Source organism: Hydractinia symbiolongicarpus, chromosome 5, assembly GCF_029227915.1.
Source record: "Hydractinia symbiolongicarpus strain clone_291-10 chromosome 5, HSymV2.1, whole genome shotgun sequence".
NCBI classification, from domain to species: Eukaryota; Metazoa; Cnidaria; class Hydrozoa; order Anthoathecata; family Hydractiniidae; genus Hydractinia; species Hydractinia symbiolongicarpus.
The window spans coordinates 34,032,497-34,055,356 of NC_079879.1; the positions used below are offsets into that span (position 1 = coordinate 34,032,497).

At 33.5% G+C, this 22,860-nt stretch overlaps 2 protein-coding genes across 5 annotated transcripts; one reads left to right on the forward strand and one right to left on the reverse strand.

Annotated features, from left to right (window-relative positions):
- The first annotated feature begins 4,012 nt into the window (after positions 1–4,012).
- LOC130646216 (3'-5' exoribonuclease 1-like) lies at positions 4,013–14,701 on the forward strand. Its single transcript, XM_057452381.1, has 5 exons — positions 4,013–4,296; positions 11,530–11,746; positions 11,828–11,911; positions 12,610–12,716; positions 13,743–14,701. Exons 1-5 carry the CDS (start codon positions 4,103–4,105, stop codon positions 14,014–14,016), a joined length of 876 nt encoding a protein of 291 aa, XP_057308364.1. The 5' UTR covers positions 4,013–4,102; the 3' UTR covers positions 14,017–14,701.
- Positions 14,702–15,800: 1,099 nt separating this feature from the next.
- Positions 15,801–22,023, reverse strand: LOC130646215 (uncharacterized). 4 transcript variants are annotated; one of them, XM_057452376.1, is made up of 2 exons: positions 20,670–20,734; positions 15,801–17,778 (listed from the first exon to the last, which is right to left on the reverse strand). In XM_057452376.1, the coding sequence occupies exons 1-2, from the start codon at positions 20,703–20,705 to the stop codon at positions 16,021–16,023; spliced, it is 1,794 nt and encodes a 597-aa protein (XP_057308359.1). In that variant the 5' UTR covers positions 20,706–20,734; the 3' UTR covers positions 15,801–16,020. The 4 variants fall into 4 exon arrangements, with proteins under 4 accessions (XP_057308359.1, XP_057308361.1, XP_057308362.1 ...); XM_057452378.1 differs by lacking the exon at positions 20,670–20,734 and adding an exon at positions 18,283–18,847; XM_057452379.1 differs by lacking the exon at positions 20,670–20,734 and adding an exon at positions 21,920–22,023 and having other exon boundaries at positions 15,802–17,778.
- Between the last annotated feature and the right edge of the window lie 837 nt (positions 22,024–22,860).

Here is a 22,860-nt window from a genome sequence, read left to right on the forward strand (position 1 = left end):
ATTCAAACGCCACATGCATGCTAAAGGAATAGATCATCACAGAATTACACGTCTACCTTTAAAAGCAAATCCACCTGCCGAAAATTTCATGCGCAACCTTAGTAAAACTCTACGAATTGCTACAATAGAAAATGGAAAATCGCACCGTATAATTTCCTGTTATATCATTGCATATCGACGCATTCAACAACCGGAGTCAGTCCAGCAAAAGCGCTTTTTTAACGACAAGTTAGAGGAAAATTGCCCAGTCTTAATAACCAATTGAATAGGGATGCCATCAAGGAGGCACCACACCGAGATACACATCAGAAACCTAAAATGAAAACGTATGTCGACGCCCGTTTTCATGCTCTGCAACCAGTAATAAACAAAGGCGATTACGTGATGGTAAACCGAAGCGCAACAAGCTTTCAAGCCCTTTTGATCCAAAACCATGCTTGAATTCGTGTGATAACACGAGTTCAAGGTACAAAATTGACGGCAAGCCGACCAGGACATACTATCACACGCAATGTTTAACATTTTAAGTTCTTCTCCAAGCGTAAACGGATCAACTTTCATCAAGAGGGGGACGTGTTTTTCCTGTTTCTAAATACAACAATGGCGACGCAAGCACTTATAATCCTTTTGACAGGGACGGTTTCCTAGTTCAGAATATATAGTGATGAAATTAGGCGAGTCTTTTTTCCTTCATATTAACCTGCAGATAAAATCCAGTTAAGACAAAATACATAAAGATTTATTATTTCACATGGCTTCTGTCGACTTGGTTGAGTTAACTAGTGCATTAAACGCAAAGGATACTAGAAATTAAAAATAGACTTCGAAGCATGTCACAAAGGCGGTTTTTCACTCAAAGGAATGTGGTCGAAGTCGATCGACGGAAAAAGTTCTATTACTAGTAACACCAATTCGATTGACGTTGAGTGGAAGCTCGCCTTTACAATACAAGCTAAAGAAAACATGTCAACTTTCTTTGTTACTTCCCTTGCTCATAAAACGACTAAGTCGACTAAGAAGTTCTATGATGGACTTTTAGTGTCTGGAACAACACAGCCCGTTGATAAAAAAAAGAACCATAGTAGATATTTTTGCAAACGAAACTTAGGGAGAAAAAATTAAAGCTGCAGCATATGGATATCGCTGTATATGACGTTAAATCAACGAATAATATCGAATTTCTTTATTTTATTTATTTATTTTCTTTATTTTATTTTTACTTTTCCATTTTTTTTTTTTTGGGGGGGGGCTAAATAAAGGGAGAGGGTAAATAACTTTTTGAGTCACTGGAGGGGAGCTTATTAGAGGGGGCTAAAAAGAGGAAATACGGTATTTTTAACCGCTAGCTCGCGAAATATTACGAAAGTTAAATGTTCTATACAATTTACCGATGCAAAGAACGAAGGACGGCGAGTTTGCCGGCGAAATGAGCATGTATATTTTCGTTCGTTTTGATTTTAATAGAAAGCAATAATCAAGCATTAGCACAATTCTTAGGAGGAACAGTCAATATTTCAAATTCGCTGTCCTCTCTGCTGCGAAATAAAAAAGAAATGCTTTTGCGGACGTGGGGGAAACTTTACATCAACTTTTTTAAAAAATTTTGCTGATACAGCAATATTTCGGGTCCGCAAAACTTTAACAGGACCGACTGGAGTGCAGAGAGGACAACCACGCTTCTTTGTCTTGTGATTTGAATCATGTCAATATGTAGATAGTATATAGATGGGCTATTATTTCCAATAAGAAGCTTACATCACAATCTGATACGATGGAGAGTGAGCTACTTAGACCAGTTCTAACTAAGGATCTTTTCTAATGTTCTATCCCTCCACTTCAAAATTAGTTTGAAAATTAGTGTTAGCATTTAAAGGAATTTCTAAATTTAAGTTTAACTGATCTATATAATAATACGCCAGTTCTGTCTGTCTGTGACTTTTGCAAAGTGGATAAAATTTCTTTGATAAAGTCTATAAAACATTGTCTATAAGTTTCTTCTGTAAATTACCAAACTTTGACGTTAAAGTAATATTGACGTCAAAGGGAAGTATATTAAGATTAGTGAAGCCATTGCATTGCACTTTTAAATTTAAGGCTAAATAACTTAGAAACGGGTGGAAATAACTGACGTCATCTCCTGCGTAGGTAACTAGGAACCACCTAGGACCAATTTGGGTAAGTTTCCCAAACCTGGATCCCCAAATCTGTTTCGGGAATGGACGGGTTGATGACGTCACCAAAAAACTTGCAAACCCTAATATCTCTGCAACCATTTGTCAAAAATACGCGATCCTATACATTTTCTTGATCAGCGTTTCAAGACCTATACAATGAAGGCAGCAGGTATACAAATTTCTAAAAAAAAATTTTGGGGGGTTGACTGGCCATTGTTGACGTCAGCAAAATTTTAAAACCCTCATATCTCATTAACCGCTTATCAAAAAGACATGATCGTATACATTTTCTTGGTCAGCGTGTTAACCTCTGCACAGTACAGGCAACGAATAAACTAAATTTCGCCAAAAATTTTTGTAATTGCACTGCTGACGTCAGCAAAAAATCTAAAAGAACCTATTGTTCCATTGTCCTTCTGCCTAAGTGGATTTTTCCACGGGCCTTATCGACTAGTCTATATAATAATACATAGACTGTGTGTCTGTGTCTGTAACAGGCAAAGTAGATATCTTCATTTTACTTTGATGCCGCCAAAAAAGTCATGTCTCAAATGACCTCAATTGTTAAACGCTGCAACATCACTAATTTAACGTCAATGACTTATATTAAATTAATGAAGCCATTACAATGCACTTAAAACTTTAAGGCCAAATAACTTAGAAACGAGGTGGTGACCTCAGTCATTTTTTACTGAATGGGTTACTAGGCAGGGACTACACCTGGGACCAAATTGGGTAAGTTTTCCAAACAAGTACTCAAATCCGTTTCGGAATGGACGAGTTTATGACATCATCAAAAAACCTTTAAACCACAATATCTCTGTAACTGTTTGTCACAGATACATAATCCTATACATTTTTTGATCAAAGTTTCAAGATCTCAAGAGAAAACAACATGTATACAAATTTCTAAAAAAAATTTTTTTTGTTTACCTCAACAAAATTTTGAAACCCTTATATCTCCGAAAACATATGGTCAATAAACACATGCAGGGTTCTAATCAGAAAAGTAAAGTCGGTTTGAAAAAATTTCGGCACTCTGTAGCGAAGTAAACAACCATCTAAAAGTGGCCTAGGAACACTGTAGATCAATTACCATTGGCTTGTTCATTAGTAGCTACTTTTTTGACGAAAATTTGTATTTTTTTGTGACCTGTGAGCTTTAGTGCTAGAGCACTAATTTTGTTTAGGAAATCTATGGGGAAATATAAGTCAGAGTACACAGAATTTATGTCAACATGACTGGGTCTATCAACAAGAACTGTGTGAGCCAAACATACCTTTCTATGGTTAGAGTGGTAACAATATACGTGGTAACAGTATCCTAAAAGACCTGTATACACATAACTTTGACTTGAAACTTAATGGAAAACATACTGCAAACAGTGCCACAGAAAACTTTTTTTGCATACAGTAAAGTACTAAAATTATGTTTAATACAATTTTATTCATAAATATAGTTAATGAAGTCACACAACTCTGTTTACTTTTTTGTGGCCAGGTTAACAGAATTGAAAGCACTGTTTTGCATTCTCAGGAATAATTCAGGCAAATTCAGGAGAAAATCATGAATTACATTCAAAAAGTTGCCTGCACTTGCTTGTCACCACCCTTGTGGTTTGGGTCAAATTTAAAAAAAAATAATACCTGCAAAATATTCTTCAAAAATAAATTACAGTATATATTTCAGAGTAAAACCATAAACAACAAATGGCTAAATTCAAAGTAGAAGTTATGTGTGATAAACACGTGTACACCTACAAACATGCAAAATAATTCAAGTGTGCGCTTGCATGCCCAAAACATTTTGGTCCATTTATAGTCCTGGACATGCATATTTAAAATCATTATTTTTTTAACATGATTAGATTATAACCTGCAGTAACAAGAAACTGTTCATGATGTTGGTTTTTTAATTATTTTGGATAATGAGTTATGATGAGCACAGTGCAGAAGCATTTGGAAGCCCATCTCATCTCAATGATTTAAGTGATGGAAAAAAGGTAGAAAGAGAATTTAGTCACCCTGTGTACAAGAAAATATCAGCTGCAAATGGGCGGATCAATCGAATGACTTTGAAAAACTTAGAAGACGCCTTATCCTACCTAAATTTGTCAACAAGGTAAAAATATTTGTTCATATTAGTAAAATGTGTCAGGGAAATATAGTGAAATGTGGAAGTCAGGAGTATATGGAGAAGGTGGGAAGCCAGAGGAATAAGTCATTCATAGTTAATCTTTTGTTCATCGTCAATCGCTGGATTTACATTTTAAAACAGAAAATGCTTTTAAAAAAGCGCTTTAGTTAATTATTTGAGAAAAAAAACCATGTATACTTTTATATTCTGAGGGTGGATCTAGGATTTTTTTTGACTGGTGGTACAACTGGGGGTGTGGGGGGCGTTGTGAGCCCCCAACGCCCTTAAACAGCTAAAATAGCTTAGAATCATCTCTCAGACTCATCTTTGATAAGTAGGTGTAAGGTGGGTTTTTTAGTTTTTTAGCTGACGAAGATTATATTTTTGCATGTTTTTTGTACAACTTCAATAATTAAAATGTTATCTTTAAAAATTTTGGTGTCATGCCTTATTACTTTTACAGAACACCAGATAATAATATACAAGATTTATTACTTTTTTTTTAATACTTTTAATTGTCGTTCTGCATATCTAACATTTTAAATTTTTTTGGATATTTTATTGCCAGCATATCGATTACGTCATCTAAATTTCTTTTCATCTCGTTGTGGATATTTAGCAATACGAAGCCATTAAATCGATCTTAAAGAAAAGTTTCAAAATTATAATTAAATGTACTTAATATGGTGTTTCACAATTAAAACAGATAACTCGATAAATTAATTGGTAAGATACACAATAAGATTAAAAATGTCATATTCTCCTTAATACGCAACGTATTATTATAAAAACATACATGTGTCTTGAATATGTCTTTACTCGTCGTAGCGTTGGTATAGATCTCTTACAGGAACATGTCGTTACTGACACTACAGCAAGAATATGTAAAATCTTGAAGATATTTGGGTCATTATCATCATCATCATTCTCAGTTTAACGTCCGTTTTCCATGCTAGCATGGGTTGGACGGGGTATATTGATGACCCTCTTCCAATCTGATCTGGATTGTGTTAGATCTAAACTCAACTTCCTCTGTATCAAGTCTGTCCTTATAACCTCCTGCCAAGTCTTTCTCTGTCTGCTTCTGGGCTTTGCCCCGGGAACTATCAAGTCTCTACACTTTCTTACCCAATTATCCTCCTCCATTCTTTCCAAGTGCCCCAGCCAATTCAATCTTCTTATCTGGATAACATCTCTAATTCTACGGAGATTTAGCCTGCTTCTTAGCTCATCTGAATTCTTTCTGTCTCTCAGACTGGCGTTACACATCCACCTAACCATTCTCATATCATTCCTTTCTAAACGGTCAAGATCTTCCTGCTTCACTGCCCATGTCTCACTACCGTACAACATAACACTTCTTACACAGGCCTCATACAACCTACCTTTTACCTCAATTGACAGGACTCTGCTAGTCAACAAAGGAAGTAACTCTCTGAACTTTTTCCAAGCAGAACCTATCCTGCAAGTAACACTTCTTCCAACACCCCCTTCACTGCCCAACATATCACCTAAGTAACAGAAGTTCTCAACTATCTCTAACGAGCCACTGTTGTACATCATTAAAGCTGGAAATACTTCATTCTCTATAATCTCACCTTTGCAAGGCTTGCATACAAACTGAATGTCAGCTCTTAACCTTCCACTAATACTACTGCACTTCTTATGTACCCAATGCTTGCAAGTCTGACAAAAAATTGAGTTACTACCAACCCCTTTCCTGCAAACTCCACAAGGCCACTTTCCTACTACAAGGTCACACTTGGCCGCAATGCTACTAATCATGACTTTAGACTTTTCTTTGTTCACCCTTAGCCCTTTCTCTTCTAGTCCTTTCTTCCACTTCTCAAACTTTTCAACTAATTCTTCCATCGACTCTGCTATGGGAACCAAATCATCTGCATACAATAACTCCCATGGACAACCTGTTCTGAACTCCATCGACAGCGCTTCTAAGACTAGAATAAACAACAAAGGACTAAGTACAGAACCCTAATGTACACCAACATTTACACTAAATTCATCACTAAGTGAATCGTTAATCCTGACACGACTTCTAGCATTGCTGTACATAGACTGTACCATCGTAACTAGACACTCATCCACACCTAATTTTCTCATAGCCCACCAAATAACTTTACGTGGCACTCTATCAAAAGCTTTCTCTAAATCTACAAAGGCAAAATAGAGATTCTTACTCTTTTCTAAATACTTTTCCTGAAGCTGTCTGAGTAAAAATATTGTAATATCTGTAGTGCCATGCCCTGGAACAAAACCAAATTGCATCTTATCTATATCAATTCTTTCTCTAAGTAACTTATCAATAACTCTTTCAATAACTTTTATTACTTGATCAACCAACTTCAAACCTCTCTTTCTAAAGCATCACCCTTGCCCTTGAAGCAATTCACTATTACACTCGACTGCCACTCACTCGGAATAGCACCATCCTTTATAATCTGATTAGCAAGACTTGTAATAAGCTCAACTCCAATATATCCAGATGCTTTTACCATCTCTGCAACATTACCTAATACTCCTGCAGCCTTGCCAATCTTCAATTTCCTAATAGCCGCCACTACCCATTCTGTATTGATCAGGCCCTTCTACAATATCATCATCAGACAAATTATCCTCAACCCAATCAAACTCAGTGTTAAGCAACCTCTGATAATAATTCTTCCAAGCTACCCTTTTCTCCTCCTCTGTGCTAGCCAAAACACCTTCATCATAACGTATACACTTCTCACCTACAACATCTTGATTAGTCTTTTTCATTTGCTTTGGTATCTTTAATACCGCATTGCACTGGTCTTTCCTTCTTAACACATCTGCAAATCTCTCTGCTTCTGATTTTGCCTTATACACTGGTGTACGAGCATGACGTTTAGCTTCTAAGTAAATATTTTTACTACCACCTGACTTCCACTCTTTCCAAAGTTTCCTCTTTTCCTTTATACACTGGTCAACGTCATTATTCCACCACCAGGTGTGTCTATGTCTAGCTGGTCCTTTCGTTCACCCACAGGTATCATCAGAAGTTTCTAGATGGCAATTCTTCAAAGTAGTCCAAGTACTTTCAACATTGTCACTATCACACTGACCATTGTGGGCTAACTGCTGAACTTTTGCACTAAATTGTCTTGCTACAATCTCTTCCTTCAGCTTCCAGACTTTTCGACGGGGCCTGTACTTTCCCTTGGCTTCTTTAACACTCTTCAGGATAATATCAACATAAAAATATGTGCAGCTAATGTATTATTAATTATTTCTAAGAAATAAAGCTGAATGTTTACTTTCAATGTATAGAACTTCCTCTTTTAAAAACACAAGCAAAAAATTACTTCTTACTTCTTAAACCTCTGCCATTTAAATTCATTGATTTGGTTCAAATAACCCAGATGGTATTTTTCTCACCTCACCCATTCTTGACCACATAATGGTGATACATTAGCGCATATATTCTGTACTTGTTCTTGGTGTAATCAACCCATTATTAAAATTTTCATGGAGGTCATCTATATCATACGGTTTTAATATATTTCCCAATAACTGTTGCAAGAGCAAGCATATCCATTAAAGAGCAGAATCTTGTATTATTAGGATTATAAATGGCTTACTTGATGACACATGACTTCCTATCTAAGTTTTTATTTCCTGTAAATTCATCAGCAACATTATAAGAAAATATTGATGCAAAAAGTCCTCTGCAAAAACAAATGTTTAAATAAAAGTCTATATATATTATTGATTAGAGGCATTTATTGAAGATAAAAGATAAAAGTTCAAACATAAACAAAACACAATGTTTATAAAAATTATGCTGAGAATTTTACTTGCTGGTATTTGAACTTTGAGTAGGTAGGCAGCTAGTAACATTTCTGTATTTAAAACTTATATTAGGAAATACACAAGCAAGCAAATAAAATTTCTCCCCTTAAACATTTATAAATAGACTTTGTAGGAAATTTTTCCAAGTGAGCACTCAGTAGTGTCTTTGAGATTCAGTCCAACTTTTTCTTCCCAACTCTTGCATCCAAATCTGATAATTCTCCAATTAATGTTGAAATATAATGCTTTACATCTCGCTCCAAATCTTCAATTAACTTCAGTTGTTGAAATCTGATATCGACTCCGTCACTTCAACACTCTTCAAGGCATAAATCAAATAAAAAAACGCCGACCTGTTTCACAAAAATTGTAAAAGAGAGAGTTTGCAGATCACTCACCTGAATGTATGTCCTGGATCGTCATGCCGTATAATTTTCACTTTACATCAGTTGGCTACACCAGGGAGGACCCGGAAATCAGTTTTACACGCAACGGACGCTGGTGGCTTTTATTCTAGTTCATTTTAATAATGGATGTAAAAATCAGAAAGCAAAAGCCTCAGAGAGATTTTTGCTGGTGAATTTACACCAGCACGCCATAGCTTATATCAAGGAAAAAACACTCAGGTTTAAACAGGAGTAAATGTCCTGGCATGACGCCCTTCACACACCAAAACCTGCATGAAGATTGATCAGGACTGCTAGCTTTAATAATTTTAAAAATGTGAGCAACGTTAAAAAAACTTACCTTATTACACAAATACAACGCGGTAACCAAATAACGCAAAGCAAATTAATGTGATCACAAATTAGCGCGAATCGCACATACAGATGCAAAAATGTGTGGTTATTAATGTGAATCAACAAAATTTGAATATTCAAATAGTATTTAATTAACACAAATTTTTACTGTCAGCAAATAAAGAAAATGTTGATGAAAATATTTTAGAGGAACTAGGGATTAAAGAAAATGAAGATAATGACAATGGAATTTTGAACAGAAGCAGCTGATAATAAAGAACATTCAAATGTTATAAATAATACTTTTAGTTTCTCTTGTACCTATCCTTGTATCCTAATTCTTCATAAAAAATCAATATATATTTGCTTTGGTGGCTTTAAAAATCTATATAAACGCTAGGACATTAATAATGGATGAGAAATTCCCACAAACACAAAATTAAAAATTTAAAATAAAAAATTTAATTCGCGTTAATAAATTATATTATATTATATTATTATTATATTTATATATATCCATTATATTCATATAGTACGGTAATTATCAAAATTCCTTTCGCTCTGTGCACTGCGCAAAGGTTTGCTGCCTTGACGTTGGGAACAAACATAGTATAAGTTCCAGTTATATTTGCAGTCGCGAATTTCAACCCATGTGATAATGTTGTAAGTGGAGTCTTTAATTAAACTTTGTAACTACTTGTGGAACAAAAATGTGTAAATTAAATTACATAAAGTTGAATGGCAGCTTATGATGACAAAGGTGATAAAAATCATTTAGTATTCCGTTATTGTCAAAATATTTTTAATATTTCAGTTATTAGATTTTTCTCCAAAAGACAACTATACCAGAGCTTAAAATAATGTTTTCAAAGCTAACGTTCATAAAATCATTATTTTTTAAATCCTAGCGATCATACTTTCCAAACAAACATGGTGAGAGATGTTGTGCATGTCAATAGAAATTATAGTGTGGTAGGAGGCGTGCGCGTGAATAAACATCGTACAAATGTGAAACTATGACGCTATTACTTCAAACAAACGTTTGCGCAACTTTCATTTGCATGCTTCGGTTTTGGATGTCTTGATATCAAAACACTATCCTAAACTATTGTGTAGGAAGTATGTCAATTGCTTTAACCACTAGGCACCCTGAAAAGAACCCTGCAATTTAGATTACACTTTTCAACAGCCTTGAAAATTTTGTAATGGCCTGTTTGCCAAACCTATTGGAATCAACTATTTGTACTTTTGAGGTGTACAAAGGACCTATTTTTGCCTGGTTTCAGTAAGATATTTTTTAAATAAATTACTTTGGTTATGGTGGCAGTTTCATTATAGTCAGGTAAAGAATTTTATATAGAATATTGAACCTGAAGGGGGGACAAATTTCCAGTGTCTTATGTGACTAAGCATAACGTTTGTTTGGCATATGATTGAGTGCTAAAATTTTGGGACTTTTCCAAACTTTTCAGGGTAGGAGTAATTTTTTGTGAATTTTGAAAAGCACGAGTTTTGTAAGATATTGTATTTGTTATATAAATATTTATTGCATGTATGTTGGTCGCCAGGTGGTTGCCAAAGGGTTTGCTTATTACATGCATGGGTCCTAGGGATAAATTACAGACCAAATTTGAAGGAAATATAAATACAGCTGTATGACGTCATTATACTATTTTCCTTACCTAAAACATTTTTTTATATGCAAAATTTCACATATGTACCAAGTTTAATGACGTATATAAGTGTCATTATTTCTTCAAAAACACTTTTATCTTTATTGTTAAAATAAGAAACTTTGCAGATACAACGTCATTTTTTATCTAGTCATACACAGTCTACAAGTCTACCAAGAATCAATGTCTTTTGGGATTTAAGGCCTTTAATATGATCAAGAGTAAAAAGTTTTAAGACCCTGAAAAATCATGAAAAAAAATCATTAAAATTACTCAGTCAATGAGCCTTAGTGACCCTAATTTTGTTTCAATAAATTGACTGAACACCCAGTTAAGGCAATACCCAATGAAGGTAAACAAAGCACTATGCACCTATATTGAATCTAAGAAGTGTTTACATATTTTAGCTCACTTCAGCTATCAACCCAATGTGAACAGCAATTAGCATCGTCTAAATTAAACGTATAGGGCATATCATAATAAACACTAATTTTGTTTTTGTTTGATACTATTGGATTATTTTATACATTGATACTATTATATCAATAATTATATCAATTATCATCATCATCATCATCATTCTCGGCTTAACATCCGTTTTCCATGCTAGCATGGGTTGGATGGGGTATATTAATGACCCTCTTCCAATCTAATCTAGACTGTGTTAGATCTAAACTCAACTTTCCCTGTATCAAGTCTGTCCTTATAACATCCTGCCAAGTCTTTCTCGGTCTGCCTCTGGGCTTTGCCCCAGGTACTATCAAGTCTCATGACGAAAGAAATTCTAGTTTTTATTTTACCAATGTGTTATGCAATTTGCTATTACAGTATCTTTTATACTTTTACAGAATTTAATTTTTCAATTTTGGAGTAAAATCACAAAAATGTTTTTTTTTGCTTGTTACTTCTTGAAGTATAAAAGTTTGTTGTTACCGTGTGTGTTAGATGCTATTGTAGAAAATTTTTTTTTGCAGAGGATCTAAAGAAATTCTACAAAAACGTCTGAAAGCTTACGTGAAAAAAGACAACTTGAAAAGAGACAATGTGGATGACACTGCAGCACCGCATTACGTAGACTACTATATCGTGATTGATTTCGAAGCGACATGTGAAGAGCAAAATCCGCCTGGCTATGAACATGAAATTATCGAGTTTCCTGCAGTTCTTATCAATGCTGACACATACGAAGTTGTATGTGATGTTTCTTTCTAGATTACTTAGTTTCTATATTTACTTTTGCAAATAAATATTTTGCAATTTATTTTTATCTAGGTAGCTGAATTTGCATCATATTGTAGACCAGTTGTCCATCCAACTCTTTCCGAATTCTGCAAAAGATTGACTGGGATTACACAGGTATACTCATTACAATAACTGTTCTGTTTATGGCTTTTTAATATCACAGTGTCCAGTACACACGGAAAAATAATTTATACCATAGAAATGGGTTCTTACCTCGTAACAGCTGACGTGTATATGTTTAAACTATCTTGTTTGGCTGTTGTTGAGTTTTCATTTTGCAAATTTCTCTAATACGTGGAAAATATATTTCCACCTAGGTTAACCCAACGACCCACTTTGACAGGTTTTTCATAGAAAAACATTGGAAACCTATTTCTATAATATGGGAAACCCAGAGAAATCAGGAAGAAATCTGTAAATAAAAGTCAGGGAAATTTGCTTTCCTTCGCTGTGTTAAAAGAATAAAATTTTTACAGTTGCAAAACGAGCTGTTGCTTTTTTTTCTTTCGTCGAGCGCATAATTTTTTTTACCTCGACCTTCTGAGTGGTCTGGTTATTACACAAGTTTATTCAGAACTTGCGAGAAGAAGAGCAGTTTCACAGCCTCTTTTAAGACTGCTTCTTGATAGCAGTTTTATCAAGACAAAACAAAGAAGATCAGAGAGTTTCTATAAATAGGGAAAATTTAGTTTAATTCTATGTTTTCCTGTACGCAATCTTCACTCAGTATCTAAAACATTCTTTGTCAAACACTGCTAGTAAAAATTGATGATACTTTTACCCTGTACGATTGCTGGGTTATCCTTTTTTAGGTTCAAGTTGACAGCGCACCATTGTTTGAAACTGTTTTACGTAGATTTGAAGAATGGTTGAACCAACAAATAAAACCTAAGGAAACATTCTGTATTAGCACAGATGGGTAAGTAATTTTTTTGATTAAGAATATTAATTCTTAAATATACTACTTTTTCTCGTTTTTTTGTGCAGGGTTTGTAGCGTCTGAAAAAGTGAGGAAAAAATAAAATCCCTAGCTAAGTGAATCTGAAAAGGTCTTTTATGTAAGGTCAGGAAGAGTTATTGAATGAATTAAGTTTCCTTTTACATTTATTTCGTTAGCTTTTTTTCATTTTATAGGTTTCTACAATTAATGAATTCATAATTTGATCGTCATAGTATTACATCATTGAAACATTTGTAAACCTTTTTTTAAGTCCAATTGCACAGGGATAGTACCCTTTTAAGGTAAATTGTCAGGGAAAGTCAATCTTGAATAAAATAATCATCATAGTTGTCTACTAGTATGTTTTTATTTATTTCTTGTTTATGAAATATATAACAGGATTTAATGCGTATTGAAATTTAACGGCCGGTTATCGTTAATATTCTCGTGAAGAATAGTTGTTATCGTAATTTCTACAACAACTAGTGAGCTATCAATTTTGACAAATAGCAGAAGACTCAGTGAAAACAAATCCAAAAAAAAAGGAGACACCTAGTGGGTTTTTTCAGTTCGCAAAACAAAATATTTGAGACAATTATCAGTCGTTACGTTGGGCGAAATAGTTGCAGTTCTAGATAGTCAAAGAAAACTATTAGTCGAGTGAAATTTAGTCACCTGTCACTAAAATTAGTCACTTTTCCCCCGTTTTTTTTTTTTTTTTACACCGTCATGCATTAAAAATAGTCACGTGTTACATTGGTGATTATCCACAAGACGACCGCAAAGCATGTGATTGCAACATGTTGTGACGCGGTCTCCTACCTATCACAACATTTAAATAAAATATGATTACAACGTACCACTATCGAAACCAAAAAAAACTTATGCATCTTTATCGATACTTTTATTGAGCAAGAAACCATTTGTATCATGTGCTTGGTAATGCTTAAGGATTCCAGAATACTCTTTTTGTTGTGATTACGTAACTATCTTTTTCATTTTTAGACCGTGGGACATCGATCGTTTTTTAAAACAGCAATGCAAGCGCTTAAACATTCAAATTCCGCATTATTTTCATCGCTGGGTGAACGTACGAAAACATTTTTACAATTACTACAAGATAAAACAAGTCAATGTTGAACTCATGTTACAGCATCTTGGAATGGAGTTTGAAGGGCGTCCTCATTGTGGAATTGATGACTCACGCAACATAGCTCGTATTTTAATTCAACTGAAAAAAGATGGTGCAGACATGTGCATCAATGAGACGTTTAGGTAACATTGCCATGCGCCTAAATATTCTTAAACTAAGAACGTTTGTTATAACATTCGTATCTCTTAAACCTCAGCTTTGTTTTGTGAAATGCCTCATTAAATCTCATAACACTGTTCCATGTTTGACGTAATTTTGAACATTTTTTTAAGTTATGTTGTCTCCAATTGAATGGTGGCCACACCTCCTAAACAAGTAGTGACCCTCTTAAAATCTCCTAAATAACCTGAAGGTTGTACCCAATATATTTATTCCTCCTCAAGTCTGCTAAAATTGTTCATCCTTAAATAGATAATCTATTTAAGGATGAACAATTTTCTTAAAAAAAAATATTTTCACAATTTGAAAAAACCATAACCAGTAGTACGTATGTTAGCAAAATCTTTATAAGTTTTTCAGTGTTTTCTCCTAAAAGTTGGTTAAATCTCCTGAATTCTCCTGCAAATGTAAAAATTGTAAAGCTGTGGCCATCCTGAATGAAGAACTGACATGTAGAGCTCCTAAAGGTAGTTTTGTTATTCCTAACAGCAGATTGGAAGTCACACATGTTAATATCTGCTTCACCTAAGATGTCAGTAATTGTTTATGCTAAGTGGAATGTTTTTAAGATAGTTTAATTAATGGTTGTTTCTATGAATGACCTTTATATGTATAATGTAAATATATATTAAAAAACGTTAAAACAATTTAATTTCTGTATTTTATAGTCGTGTATGGTCTTAGTGCAGTGTAGCGGATAGGTTTTTATCTGGCTATATATGAGAATATGCGATTGTTCGCTGTGTGTAGCAAATTGAAACGGTCACCGGCTAAAAATGTCATGTTTTTCCCGCTTTCATCTTTTAATTTTTCATTTTTCATAAAGCCGTGATAAGCAAAAAAAATACTAATAAATCGGGTAGCAATGCGATTGACAGAAACAAACTTTATTTACCGAACAACATGATTTAAAGAACAGGAACACGTTTGTCAAATCGATTTGTTAGAATTTAGTGCCTTCACAGTCGACTCTCGAATACTCAACTTTGTTGGTAAACTTCTTACACAGCGTCTGCCATTTATGCGCTATTTTACGTGAAAAACCCCTAAAAAATTAAAATATTTCTGACAGAGAGAAATGAAGACCGTTGCAGTTTCTTATATTTACGCGTTTATTTTGCTTCTTTTGAACTTCATTACTTTAGGCCGATTTCTAGAACTTTTTTGGTCCGATTGCATTATAAATTTTCCACAATCAACTGCCTTTCCAACTACTAAACACTTATATTTCGTCTAAAGCAAACTTAATTTTTTGATAATCTTTTAAGGTGCTTGATCAGCAAAATGAAAAAAAATGTAGGCCATTTGTTAAATCCCTGCGAAATTCCACGGATAAATTCATACGTAAAAAGCTTCACAGACAGCATCAAAAACTATAAAATTCGTAAAACTATCAAGTTTGAAAATATAGCTGGCAAAACAATGAACCTTTTAGTTTTATAACGACAGAGAAAAATAATTTTAAAGCGTCTCTTTGTGGTACCCATCTATGACACGTTGGTTATCTGAGTTTGCGTTTAGATTAACACTATCGCCAGGGCTATTTTACCCCTATATAAAATGCAGGCAGGCTTGCTTCAAAGTACTACTACTCGGGAGAAAGTGGCGATAAGATATCTTCAGATCACAGCATGGCAACAAACAAGAATAGCTTTTTTTTAATCCATAGTCTTTATAGCATTTTCGAAAAAAATCGGCAGCCGTAATTTAACAAAAATTGGAAGTATAAAATTTCGCAATTTTTTTTTAAGAACGAATCGAGAAAAAAAATCCAAAAGCAGGAGTTAGCTATTTTCTAATTTTTCACGGATAGATCTTTCACAAACCTTTTACTTTTATCAATGTCTTATTTTCGCAAAAATTCGTCTGGAATAAAATGAGGATGACAACGTAAAAAATTTTTTTTTTTTTGAATTTTATATTAATGTAAATAGTATGACATATGATGGTTGAAAATAAATTATTTTTAACTTAGGATTTCAACAATACCTTATTTTTATTTAAAATTTCTACGGTTGTTTTATATTCTTTTATTCTCTGATTAGTATATTCTTTCATATTTGCACCGGCTTCCAGTAGCAGGAAAGCGGTACGATAGTGTTTGTTTTTGAAAGCATGATGTATAGCGGGCCAGCCGTTCGAATCTTTCTGATTTACGTCCATCTGGTTGGCTTGCATTAATTCTAAAATCTTTTTGATATCACCTTTTTTAGCAGATGTATTTAACAGGCTGGGCGCGTTGTGCGGGACAGTTTGTTTGCTCTTTTGCTTGCGATTACATGGAAAACAGTTCGTGTCAGCTTCGGTTAAAGAATTTTTTTCCTTCCGAAAGTCCTGAAATTTGTCCAGACTTGGTCTCTTTCTGGTCTGCAAATTGTTTGAAAGGTCTTTGTTTAGAGTTGACTGATATGATTTTAATTTAACTTTTTGATATATTTTGATTTTATTTTTTTCTGGTCCTTGTTTTAATTTCTGAACAATATGTAAACATTGCCGAACCTGTAAAATGATATCAACAACTTCTTTACCGCTGACCGGTGAATTGTTTTTTCTTGCTCTCAGAACATTCGAATCGCGTATTTCCAAAACATTTACGCCGCCATTTCTTAACACACTGCGTAATGGTTTCACTTTGGGTGAAATAGGTTGCCACGTTTTGTCGTTCGCGCCACATGGAGATAAGGAACTTAATTCCGTTCGTAAAAGTAGTTTTTTCAATTCTATCAAAAAAAGTTCTTTACCAAAATCAACATGAGTTTTTTTAATACTTGCTAAGTAACTTTCTTTGGCTTCATCGTATTGTTGTTTTAACGGCTTGCTATTACCATTAACAATGACGTCAACAGCATTGAATTTCTCACTAGCGGTTTTGTCATTCTCACTTATAGACGACAAACTAAAATCCATATGTCGAGGCGACACCGGTGTATAGCTTTGTGACGAGTAACCAGAATCTCGTCTTGATGACATTTCCAATGGCGAGTTTAAAATCAGTTGAGACTTGACTGAAAAATTTGGACGAAGCGTTTTCGGGTTTCCGTAATCATGCCTCTGTCTTGCTCCAGAACAAGGGCATGGGCATGATATTGTATGATCTGTTTGTGTCGATTGAGTACGAAATTGTTTGTTTGATTTCGTGAAGTCGTTGCAGAAATCATCGAAGCTTTCAAAGTCTTTTGTACGAACATTAACTTGCACGTTCGTTCCTGCTAAGGGAGATGCACTGCCTGAATAATCGTGGTCGCAATCGTCAACCAAGATTCGGTGCGATTTAGCACTTTTGCAAGTATTTGGAATATCTACCGATGTGTCGCTGGACTCACCTGATGCAACACCTGATGAAAGAGATGTTTCTTTAGGTATATGAACGCGTGTGAACACATCTGGTCCGATTGTATCATATGAATGATACGGCGTAGAGTATTTGTTTGGAAAGCAACTTTGCAAGTTGTTGTCATATGACGGTATACCTGAAGTTGTTGCAACAGGTGTTCCTGGTGGGCTTGCGAGAACAAAAAAACATGTCTCCTCTCCCAGATTTCCAATGTGGTCGCTTTTCTTATCTGTAGATTTAACAACAGGTTTTACGCAAATCTTTTCATAATGATTTGGCTTTTTACGACAAATTTTGAGAGTGTCACTCTCGTAAATATTTGCTGTTTCAGCAGTTTTTGTGGTGTTGATTACAAATTGTCCGCCACCGTGACTTCCTTCTAGGTTCATAATGCACTGAAATAAAAATAAAAGCTAAATGAGACAAAAATGCCTATGTTACCTGGTTTGTCGTGCAGAAGTATATTTCGTGTTGCAAAAAGCAAAACACTTTTTCATATATATAATTTTTAAAAAACAGAGATGCAGAAATTAGAAACAACAAATTATCCCAATATAAAAATGAATAAAAACATTTTCCCCGACACGATTAATCTCGGTTACATGTTCCTTGTGAGCAGATTTAAAAATATTTTTGTATCGTCTTATCAAAACAAATTTAACATGTTTTTTCTTCACTTTATTTTTTTGCTTTATAAATATAACATTTGTTATCGCAAATAATAAAATGATACTGTAATATAACACAAGATCGCGTGCTCATCCAACAAGCTTGTTTTTCCTTTTATAAATTCGCACCTTCAGAAATCAACTTTGTTTACTGATTTTATAAAAACGCATACAATTTTTTTGAACAAAATTTAAATCGATAAGGTGATGTCGATACAAAATCACTATCACCTTCTTAATGCTCTCATTTATCAAAAACATTAACCTTCTGTTCGCCAATCATAAAAAACTTGCAGAGAACAACGAAGTAACTTGATGCTCTTCGACATCTTCTTACAAAAACCGTTTAGCAAATAAAAATTTCAATATAACGTTCAAATACAAACACGAAGATAATGCATTTTTTTCAGACTTTAGCTGATATTTGAAATTATAGTCTTGTTTTAAAAGGTATGGGAAGATATCGTTTGATTGTTAAAATTTTGGAACAAAACAAAAAAATAACTGTCTGAAAAAAATGAAAATTCGACTTGCACACTTGATTAAAAATCGTGAGCAAGCGTGACTTCCATCTACAAAAATATCTGCTATCTGTCCATTTATCTTCTTACCCAAACCAAGTTTTGCAAGTCGTAATGTTGACAATATATATTTCGTGTATCACTTTACATTGAAACACAAAGATAAACAAAAACTTTTTCCAGGCTGACGCACATTAGAAACATCTTTGTCGTGTTGATTTTACACCAACATTAAATTTGTGGAGAATTCTATTTCTTGCAACGTAACTTTGTGGTTATTAATTTTTTTCTCGTTACGCAACTGACTACATTTTATTTTGTCAAAGAGATAATTAAAAGTGAGAATGTTATATTCCATTAGCACATAAAACACACAAAAATCGAATCTTAAAACATTTTATATAATAACATTTAGTTTCCGTGCAATATTCATGTACAGTTTTAGCGCCAACTCTCTTCATAGATTTTCCACAATCTCTTTCCCAGGTCTACTTAAAATATTTTTAACAAGAGGTTTCATCAAAAAAAACTTTATAAGGTCTGGAGACGAGGTTGCTTTATTAAGACTGTTGACAAAAGAAGGCTGATATAAAGAGAAACATTTCTAGTCCTCGAATTTAGTAGCGTGGGAAACAAATTTTGTCTGTATAAAAATAATCCTGGATCACCATCATACAGGCTTGAAATATATTTAAATCGATCAGATTATGAACTTATAAGAAACATTTTATCTGGGGCTTAAACGTTTCTTTAAGTTTTATATTTTGCACACAGGCTCAATTATTGTTGTTCTTGTTAAATATCTACCTAGGAAACCCAAATTCAAAATCAGGCTAGTGCGCCTATCGAAAATCAAACTTCCGCTTTAATCACGTTTGCTGTTGTATAAAACTTTCACGACTTTAGTACAAGAAAAAGTCTTGTTATAATCCCCGGTTGTTTGTCCTTTTTTCTCTCGCTTAGACTGGCAAGTTGTTGCTTACATGTTGTCACATTTTTTAAAAAAACTTAAGCCTTATGTTGCTTATAAAACAAATAGCGCGTACACTTGATTCTACGTCAGAACATGCCTTATTCCAGGAGATTAAACGGGACACAAAATTAACGCCAGTTATACAATTCGTAATAATTAGCGTAAATATCCAGGACGGTAAAAAAACTTCTATACTAGTTAATATAAAATAATAAAAAAATTTAAATTTACATGCATGTTTTGTTCTTCTGTTAAACGAACGAAGAAAAAATTAGTATCATTCTGATACATGTTTTAAAGAAGACTAGTGTTGTAGTTGTATTGAAGAAAACAAGAGAAACTGGTTGTCAATACACTCGTTCTTAAAATAAAGATACACGTGTCTATCAAATTTATTGTTTTTTAATTTCCTGACTTAACGTTATTTTAATACTTTTGTGTTATAGACAAGTGCCTCGTTATTTTCCTGGAATAAAGATAATTTGTAGTTTGTGAATTTTATAAAATTACCGAATAAATCTTGGCCTTTTTGTTCTTCTTCCCTCTTATGAAATTCGCAGATAAGAATTTAATTAAATATATTATATAATATCAAGTATCCTTTCATTATTAAGTAAATGAGGCTATGAATGAAACATAATGAGATATGGAACAAAAATCACAATTTTCATAATAATGATAATAAAACTATTTTCACCCGATGAAACAATCCGGAGAGCCTTTTAGAATATTTAAAAAAATTGAAGAATATTTAAAATTTGTTTTAAAATTTGCGAAAGTTTTTGTCTCGATTTTACTTTTTCACTCTAAATCAACCTTACATTGAAAAATCATATAAAATGATACATTTTTAATTTTTTTAGCTTTAAAGTTTTTCTCGCAAGTGTGACGAATTTTTAGACTTTCAAATTCTCTGAACAGCCATTAAAACAAAAAACCACAATTAAAAACTGATTTCAAAGTTGATTGTACGTCCTTTCAGTTCGAGATTAAAATGGATAACCAGATTCATCTTCTGAAATCCCAACTTTATTTGCACTGGAATTTTCATAAAAAAAAATAACCCTCAATATTGTTGCAAAACAAACAAACAAACAAACAAATATATTTATACTAAATCTTACTTTTGTTTTTATTAACTTATTTTTCTTCCAAAACATTTTCAAATTCTTTCTGTCAACACAAAGTCTTTTCCTTGTCAAATGAAATACTTTGAATTTGAAACCACTGGCTATATATTACGATTTAATGAGACAGGAAACGGGGGACATGTCATATTTGTTTTACAACCGATTCAGTTAATTATAAAGAAATTGTAAGTATTTGTGTCTCTTAATTACATCACCTACCGTACTGGAAGTATCTAAAATATCTAACAACATGTAGTTAATATGGACAGGTATATCCGAATTCCTGTTACCAAAGTAAAAATAGCCTAAGTACGAAGTTGGAATCAAAAAAGGATATTATAACATAGGAAATGTATTTCGCAGGCTTATACAACCTCGCAATGTTCTTCTATTTAATTTTTTTATTTTCTACCTCATTGAGAAATAATTGACAGCTCGGAAGTCGTGGTAACTGTTCTTATTAACCTGGTCCCCAGGACTTTTGCCTCGTTTTTTTTTCATTACCTGCTTCTTATTTTCGATGTATTCCCTCTCTTAATACTTTTACACTTAATACGTGAAACAAAACAAAAGTATAGCATAATTTCGTGTTTAAAAATCTTTTTTTTTCTTAATCTGTAGTCTTACTTCAAAAAACTATTTAGCTGACAAAAAAAAATTTCAATGTTTATTCAAATGTCGTTATACCTAATTTCATTTCGATACATGCTATTATGATTAAAAAGCTGGGTTGTTCACGACACATAAATGCCGCTTTTTTAATGACGCCATTATGAAAACATTTTGAGAATATGACATAAACAAAAACAAACGATGTACATGATGACATTTTTAACAGTGTTTTTTCACCACAAGCGAAATCACAAAGAAACTTTTGAAATGAGCTCTCTCATGAACTAATAGATTCGTTGTCATTCTTCTCTTCATTGTACACATCACTCAGCTCTTTTGATAGGTCTGTACAAACATTCAATGTTAACATTTTGTTGTTCTTCACGAAACTTCAATCTTTTAGCACGGGTGCTTCAAAAGATGGAGAAGATGTTACGTTCGTACGTCATCCAAATATTTTTATATCAAATGTGAACGTGAAAAGCTATAACTGTACGTTACGTAACAATGAGCGCCATTTTTTTCTTTAAACTCAGCAAGAGCCAAGTAAAATGTGCTTATGTTTTGAATATAAAAGCATAAATAAATAAAAAAAAATATGCACGAAATTAAGAAGATAGAAAAACCTATACTTGTTTCCATTCCTTGCCGCCATGTTGTGTTTATAACCTGATAAAATACTACATATAACCAAAGACAGCCAGAACTGATAATCGAGAAAACAGATGTGTTGCAAATTAGGCTTAATTAAAAAGAGGTAATAAAAGAGACTAATCATGGTATAAATTGCTAATTCTCTTTCAAAATCATTTCCCATTGGTTCATTACCATTTTGGCGGGAAAATAATTACAATATTGAATTGGCGTAACACGATGAGATTTATCGTTTTATTTTATGCGACATAATTGGCGAAGCATATTGTTCTCAACCACAGACCAGTTGCTACATATGAAAATGAAGTTAGACGTAGGTGGTGGTGTATCTATGACGTCACAATTTAAGGGTTTAATTTTTCACTAATTTATTCCATCCATTAACACCAGCATCTTACATACAAATGTTAGAATAACGACAAAATGATTAAAAACATTAGAAAATACTTTCTTTTTCTTTACTTTCTTTTATGCGTACTGATTTATTCCATCAACACAAGTACACGTCAGTATCTTACATACAAATGTAAGAATAACCATAATACTAAAGTACAATCTCGTCGCCAGGACCTTTTGTATTTTATGCGTACTGCGCTTATTGACAGACGCGAAGAGAAAGCGTCCATGTGAGACAAAAAGCCTGAGAACGAGATAAAAGTACGAAGACAGATAAAAATTTATACCAAACGCTCCACAGGTCGAATTTTGTTGTCACATGACTTCGGGAAACCCTTGCAACCTATAAAATTCCTAATTTTTTCCTGACTAGCAAATTTTGACCATGTTTCTCTGATCTTTTCCTGATTTCTTGCCATATTTCCGGATGACCTAGCGAACACCCAGACCTTATTTATAGCCAGCCAATCAGATGGATTTCGTGTTATCCGTACACTCCACTCGTAAACATTTGTATATTTTG

Bases quoted from the DNA above. Each gene is read 5' to 3' on its own strand.
- LOC130646216 (XM_057452381.1), top strand. From the start codon at position 4,103: ATGAGTTATGATGAGCACAGTGCAGAAGCATTTGGAAGCCCATCTCAT. The intron at 4,297-11,529 runs GTAAAAATATTT...TTTTTTTTGCAG, and splicing joins TACCTAAATTTGTCAACAAG to AGGATCTAAAGAAATTCTAC. The intron at 11,912-12,609 runs GTATACTCATTA...ATCCTTTTTTAG, and splicing joins GATTGACTGGGATTACACAG to GTTCAAGTTGACAGCGCACC.
- LOC130646215 (XM_057452376.1), bottom strand. From the start codon at position 20,705: ATGTTTTGGAAGAAAAATAAGTTAATAAAAACAAAA. The intron at 17,779-20,669 runs GTAAGATTTAGT...TTTTTATTTCAG, and splicing joins ATAAGTTAATAAAAACAAAA to TGCATTATGAACCTAGAAGG.